General features: G+C 43.2%; 1 protein-coding gene across 1 annotated transcript in view; it reads left to right on the top strand.

Moving 5' to 3' along the window:
- The window catches only part of LOC113807791 (uncharacterized), a 6016-nt gene extending 1396 nt beyond the window's left edge, over positions 1–4620 (top strand). Inside the window, exons 2-4 of the mRNA XM_027359082.2 lie at positions 1885–2061; positions 3865–4056; positions 4151–4620. Coding sequence (XP_027214883.2) covers positions 1885–2061; positions 3865–4056; positions 4151–4438 — 657 coding nt within the window. The 3' untranslated portion in view covers positions 4439–4620. The remainder of the gene's footprint in view (positions 1–1884; positions 2062–3864; positions 4057–4150) is intronic.
- The last annotated feature ends 2880 nt before the right edge of the window (positions 4621–7500 follow it).

Consider the following 7500-nt stretch of genomic DNA (forward strand, 5'->3'; position numbering starts at 1 on the left):
TGATGATTTTTTATCATGATTGTATTGTCATGTTGTTACACTCGTTCTAAATTATTTTTAGTTTTCTTGGATCATGTTTCGTATTACTTTCGACTCTCTCTCTGATTTTCTCTGCTTCTCTTTCTCCGATTTTTTTATTCGTTTGTCTGCCTCTATTTCTCTCCTCCCCCTCCCCCGCTCTCTCTCTATATATCTCTCTCTTTCTCTCTCTATCTCTTTCTGACCGGTGTCTTCTTTTAATATCAGTAGGGCCTCTAATCTAAATATTTTTTGCAGTCCTAGTTCACCCTCCTCGATTAATAATTTTTACTGTGCTTGGAACCCCTGGAAAGAACAAGTCGAGTGTATTCTTTGCATGCTCGTTCTGTGGTTTGGTTGGGGAGTCCAGACGGGGAGGAAAGCGAAAACAAAATATTCTCATGGTCACCTTCGCTCGTCGAGGGTCGCTGCGAATGGTCCACTGAAGTAGTATTGTTTAAATGTCTTAGTTGTTGAAAGGATGATTACTTGGATTTGATTGGTATTAGGAACTATAAGGACCTCTGTGAAAGAAGTGTCTTCTCATAAACCATACACGAGCAAGTTTTTATTTTTATTTTTCATATCCATCTTTGAACAAGGATTGCTTTTCCTTTTTTAATAATCCATGGACAATATATATAAAACCTATATTAGCATTAGCACTGAAGCGCTGCCGAGTATGGAGATAAAACAGTTTCAAAATACTGGCAAAGCTTTACCACCCAAAACATATGTTCTAAGACATGTCCCGCTTACCTAATAGTACACCCAGGTCATCCCTAAAATGTACAGACCACTATTCAATCTTTAGGCCATCTCTATTTACCTGTGGGACACAATAGCTGCACGATACATCGGATACATAAGTGTCACAGCCGGACCCTACAGCCTAAAAATAATCCAATGAACCTCATCTCATAATCAAAGGAGTGACTCTATTCTGTTTGGTTAAATTTGCTTCTATCTTATTTCATTTGGTTCTCGCTTCCAGGACCTGTAACACTGCTTCAATACGTGGCTTGAACAAGAACCTTTGCAGAGTAGATATCGCACAATCAGCATCCGATTATGCCAGCCTATATTTTATTATTATCGCCAGTTCAAGCAACTATTATCTTGCGCTCCATCGCCACCAGAGGGAAAGGACAACATACCGCGAGACAATGGAGAAGTGCTCGGCGATTATTTTCCTCTCGTTTGCATACGAAGAAAAAAAGAGGAAAATATATTAAAACGTGTCTTGAATTTGTTACAGTAGATCTTCATCTTTACATGTGTTTAGATGGTTAATTAGAGGAATATTTTATCTAAATGTATGTTGGCTTGTTTTCTCTCTCACGGTCAGCATGATAAGTAGTGTGTATGATTTTCAGTTCTAATAATAGTAATGACAATGCAGTTGCTATTACCAATGACCTTGATGATGCTGATAATGGTATGATGATATAATGATGATGATAATGGTGATGATGATTATGATGATGATATTAAGATGATGATGATGATGACTGACAATGTTAACAGCAACTAAAATGGCAATACGATGATAATAATAGTGATGATAATAGTCATAATACACAAAAGTAACAACAGTAATACCAATACTGATGATGATAATGATATTAATAACGACAATTATGATGATAACAATATCAATGATCATCATAATCCTATATAGGGACATTCAAATCGAATCACAATGTGCATCACATGTCTACAAATACATCGCGCATTTTTATAACCAAAATATTTCATAATTTCTTTTACCGAACCTCTGCCTTTCAAGCCACTCCTTTTCCACTCCATCACCTGCATTTCCTTTGCAACCTCCTTTCTGATCTTTCTCCCACGTTTCTCTCACAGCACAGGGGTTCGCAGCGGCTCGGGGTTCTGAGGCTGTGGGCTGTCAGCGGCATCCAGGAGACCGTGGAAATGATCTCTCGAGCGTGGTTGGCGGAGAAGTTCATTTCCCCTTTTATGTGTCGCGTTTCGGTGAAGGACAACATCTGGTGCATGGTTCCCTCTCTGACTGAGGCCTCGGTGAGTGTCTGTTTGTCTCCTTCTGTTCCTTTCCCGGTTCTTATTGGGTCTTCGGTGAGTGTCTGTCTCTTTCCTTCTGTTCCTTTCCTGGTTCTTTTTGGGTCTTCGGTGAGTGTCTGTCTCTTTCCTTCTGTTCCTTTCCTGGTTCTTATTGGGTCTACGGTAAGTGTCTGTCTCTTTCCTTCTGTTCGTTTCCCGGTTCTTATTGGGTCTTCGGTAAGTGTCTGTCTCTTTCCTTCTGTTCGTTTCCCGGTTCTAATTAGGGCTTCGGTGTGTGGGGTCTGTTTCTATGTCTGAATCCTCGGTGAGTGTCTCTGTTTCCCGTTCGAACTGGGGCTTCGGTGTGTGGTTCGCTTCCTTCTCTAAATGACGCCTCTAGTGTCTTCTGTCTTTTTCCTTCTGTCTGTTTCCCCGTTGTAACAGGGGCATCGGCGAGTGTCTGTAAACTCCCCCTTCTGATGGTGTTTCAGTGGGTGTCTGTCTGTTTCCTTCTCTGAGTGAGCCATCTGTGAGTCTGTTTCCCTTTCTGATGGTAATTCGGTGACTGTGAATGAGGCTTTGTTGTTGTGAATGAGATTTCATTGTGGAAAGAGACGTTTTGATAGATAATTTGGTTCCTGTAATAGATGTGAGATTTTTTTTTTCATTTTTATTTGTTTTAGTGTGTCTGTTATTATTCTTTCCCTGTTTGTCTGAGAGAATGGGGGGCGAAGGATTGAGGAGAGAAATGAGAAAAGAGAGAGGAGAGGGAGGAGAAAAGAGAGAAGATAAGAAAGAGGAGATAGGAGAAAAGAAAGAGAGCAAGAAAAAGAAAGGAAAAAGAAATAGAGAGAGAGAAAGAGAGAGAGAAGGAGAGAGAGAGAGAGGAGAGAGAGAGAGAGAGAGAGAGAGAGAGAGAGAGAGAGAAAGAGAGGAGAGAGAGAGAGAGAGAGAGAGAGAGAGAGAGAGAGAGAGAGAGAGAGAGAGAGAGAGAGAGAGAGAGAGAGAGAGAGAGAGAGAGAGAGAGAGAGAGAGAGAGAGAGAGAGGAAGATGAGAGGGTGAGAGAGAGAGAGAGAGAGAGAGAGAGAGAGAGAGAGAGAGAGCGAGAGAGAGAGAGAGAGAGAGAGAGAGAGAGAGGAGGAGGAGGGAGGGAGGGAGAGGGAGAGAGTAGACAGAGAGAGAGAGAGGAGAGAGTAAACAGAGAGAGAGAGGAAGAAGAAGAGAGAGAGAGAGAGGGAGAGGAGAGAGTAGACAGAGAGAGAGAGGAAGATGAGAGGGAGAGAGAGAGAGAGATAGAAGAGAGGGAGAGATAGACAGACAGAAAGACAAATGGATTTATGGATATATAAGCTTTCATCCTTTTTATAATCCAGAATAGCTATGATAGTATAGTAAACAAATACACGATACTCACCTGAACATATCACGCATCAGTTTCACAAAGGAATTTAAAAAATCTAGTCAGTTCATTCTTGCATGTTTGTGGCATCTGATATAAACTGATTTTGACACACAACATCCACCGAACATGCCAATTCGCTTTTGGCAAATATTTACGGTTTATATAATGAGGATGATCAATAGCGTTAATGGTTTGGTAATGTTTTAAATTGTATTATTATGTATATCATCAAAATGTCATTATAGTCATTTGTAAGCGTTATTGTATCGTAGATCATATATTATGGAGCCTCGCATGTATGAGTCTTTACGTGAACTTTATCGTGATTTCTTCCCCCACGGCTTTCGTATCCTTTTTCCCATCCCCTTTATCATTTTCTCTCTCTCCTTCCTTGTCTGACGCTCCTCATGGCCCGTGGCAGATGCGTCGCGTGCCGGCCGAGGAGTGCTCGTTCGACCCCTGGTGCGGCGCCCTCATCCACCAGGACACGGCGCCGCCCCTGGTGACTCGCTTGACGGTACTGTGGGTGGCGCTGCTGGTGTCCCTCATGGTCATCTGGGCGCCGCGGATCCTCACCTTCCGCCCGCAGAACCCCGCCCTCATCTGGCTCAGGGTGAGTATCAGGCGGGTATAAATAGACTCATTGTGGGAAGTGCTGATTTACCTCATTTTGAACCCTGGCTCATATCTTGACCCGAATTTCTCAGCGCCAGACACAGCGTTTCGTGTTGTTGCTGGCCGCTGGGGGCGCTGTCCTCCAGCTGGTGTTGGAGCACCTGATCCTGCCCGCCCTTCTGCCGCCCGAGCGACTCCTCACCCACACCGTGTCCTTGTTCGCTTTCTGCTTCGCCAATCTAGTCACGACCGTCGTCCTGATGGCGCGGCCGACGGGAAGAGAAGCGCTTAAAACCCATTCCCTCGGAGAGCGGACCCCGGCGTCGACCACTGACCCGCAGGGAGTGCTGAGGGACATCGTTGAAGATAAACTACCCTGACATTGCTATGGTTGTATTGTTTTCGGAACATACTTCATTTCAGCATTAATGATATTTATGAGGTTTATCTTCCATCATCTTCACCGCCATTTATGCGAAAAACGGATTCTAATAGCAAAGGAAATCCCTTATTGTGTAGCATGATTTTTATATTTTCATAAATCAATACAGTAATAAAGTAACCATGTCCTTTTCGTTTCCCTTCCTTGGAATGAAATGACATCAAAGAAGTATAGTGTCCGACAAAATTACGTTTTCTATTGCATACTTTCATAGAAAACGACATAATGAAACACGTAAACTACGGTAACTAAAGAGAATTCCTGTAAATAGTTTTCTGGAGCTCATTAACGTGTAGAGGTCTGGTGATGCCCGGGGGCCAACGCCGTCCATTGGCAGCGTATGCCCCTAAAGACTCAAGTATAAGCCTCTGCTATTGAGAAATAAGGAGAAAGGGCGATATGTTAGCTTACAGATGAAACATGAAATAAACACTTTATTCTGATTTAAATATATAAATTTCAAAATCAGTAACTGATTTCCCTCCCTCATTTGGTTGGCCGGCGCCCCCGCCCCCTCCCCCTCTGCATGCCACTGGAGTGAGCTACAGTATTTTTAAAAGGGAATATAACATAACAAACAAGGAGGGAACATTGCACATATTCACGGGACACAGCCCTGTGGAATATGAACAGAAAATCCCATTTCTAAAATTCACTAGTCAAAGCATTACCGGACAACTGCGGATCTTTAGCCGTTTAATGTATACGCAAACGGGCATACACATATGCGCATGCAAGCGCCCCGCCCCCACACACATACACATAAACAAACACACAAAAATACATAAATATATTCATACACATACAGGACGTTTAAATGTGCTGATATCTGTCGACGAGGATTAGGATCATGTTGCACAGCAGCTGTAATATCTACACAGCAACAAAACACAAACAAATAAACGCGTATAATGTAACATGATGCAAATACTTAACACAACAGACTTAACACAGCAGAAGAACGTTCTCCAGCCAGAACATACCCTTACGTCTTCGGAAGTGAGAGATAACAAAAAGAAAAAAAAAAGTGAGGTAGGTGAAGTTGAGTGACCTCTTCAGCGCAGACCTCATATGTTGCACGTAGACAGATGCAACAGAATGAAACCTCTGAAAATCTAAATCACATCTATCGTCATTCTTGTCTGTATCACAATCTTTAATGCTCAGTATTTCAGTGTTATTGGTACGGTGTTCATAGCTCTTTATTTGTAGTACAATGTAATGTAGTTTCCGTTTATATAAAAGCACGACTATGATACTCAAGGTTGGTGATGTGATTGTGAAGCAGTAGCGATAATGTTAGTTGTAGTGGTCCTAGGAGTGAGGATGTGGGTAAAGTAATGGTCCTGATGGTGAGGATGTCATTATTTCCATGGTCCTGATGATGTGATTGTTGTAATGTTCCTGAAAGTGAGGATGTGATCTCTGTAATTGTCCTGACGATGCGGTTATTGTAATTGTCCTGATTAGGAGTTATGGTTGCTGGTAGTTCTTGTGTTTTGGCGTAGTTCGTTTCCTTCGGATGAGAATGTTGTACCTGAGGGGTCAGACGAAACCTTCGAGATTGTAGGAAAAGATTGTACCAAGAATTTTCGCGTCCCGGATTAACCCTCTCTTGCCCCTGAAGGTTAAATCCCCTCTGCGGTCAAAAAAGGGCCAACTGCGAGGCGCATCGCTTTTTTATCCGCGGTACAACGTCGGTGTAGAGATCTGGGTGTGTGTATTGACATGGTGAATTCATACACGTTGTTTTTGGGACGTCTTTTTACTCTTTTTCTCTTTCTCTCCGTACTTCCCTCGCTCACCATCACTCTAACTCTTCCTCCCACTCTTCCCTCTTTCTTTTTCTTTTTCTCCCCCCCCCCCCCACTCTCTCTTCTCTTTCTCTTTCTCTATCCCCCCTCTCTCTCACTCTCTCTTCCTCCCTCCCTTTCTCTCTCTCTCTCTTTCTCTTCCTTTCCCTCTCCCCATCTCTCTCCCCCCCCTCTCTCTCTTACACACACACACACACACACACTCTCACTTCTCTCCCTCTCTCTCCTCTCTCTCTCTCTCCCTTCTTCTCTGTCTCCTCTCTCTATCGTTCTCTCTCTCTCCTCTCTCTCTCACTCCCCCCCCCTCTCTCTCTCCCTCCCTCCCTCCCTCCCTCACTCTTCATTCATAATTCACACTCGAGCTCTCTGCTCCTTTTGCAACTCCGCAACAAATAAAAAGAAATAAGAAAGAAAGAACAACACACCAGAATAACCAAAGAAAAAAGATGTTTCTTCTTAAGCTAAACGTAGATTATCACGTGTAAGTGCTTACGTGGATGTCTAAGGGAAGGCTTGTCGTCTGTCGGATTCGGAGGGCAAGGAGTGGTGTGCCTAGAGGGGAGGGAGGGGGCTAGGTAAGGGGGAGGTAATGGGGATACAGAGAGAGGGGGTATAGAGGGGGTGAAAGTAGGGGTAAGGGGAGAGTAAAGAGGCGGTGGGTGGGGATATCGAGAGAAGGGGTATACACAGTGGTGAAGGTAGGGGAGTAAGGAGATGAGGGCATAGTAGGGGAATAGGTAAGGACAGGGGGTGGTGTGGATAAGAAGAGGCGGTGGTGGGGATGTAGAGAGGGGAGCATCCACTGTGGTTGGGTAGTGATGAGGGCAGGGTAGGGGAATAGGCAAGGAGAGGTCGAGGTGTGGGCAAAGGGAGGCGACACAGGGTGGAGGGCGTTTCGGAAATGGCAAGCCAGTGTCACACCAAAACGGGCGAGGCAAAAAAAAAAAGCTTAGATAGTAGAAAAAAGGCACGGAAATGCTAGAGGAACATAAATTGTCAAGAGATATCTCTCACTGTTTCATTCTTACCATTATCATCGATTATGTCAGTTATCATTGTTGGTATCACTGTTTCATTATGATCTTTATCATTGTTGATATTATCATTTTTCTTGTTATCATTATTATCATTATCATTATTATTATTATTATTATTATTATTATTATTATTATTATTATTATTATTA

The sequence above is a fragment of the Penaeus vannamei genome, chromosome 14 (assembly GCF_042767895.1).
Source record: "Penaeus vannamei isolate JL-2024 chromosome 14, ASM4276789v1, whole genome shotgun sequence".
Lineage (NCBI taxonomy): Eukaryota > Metazoa > Arthropoda > Malacostraca > Decapoda > Penaeidae > Penaeus > Penaeus vannamei.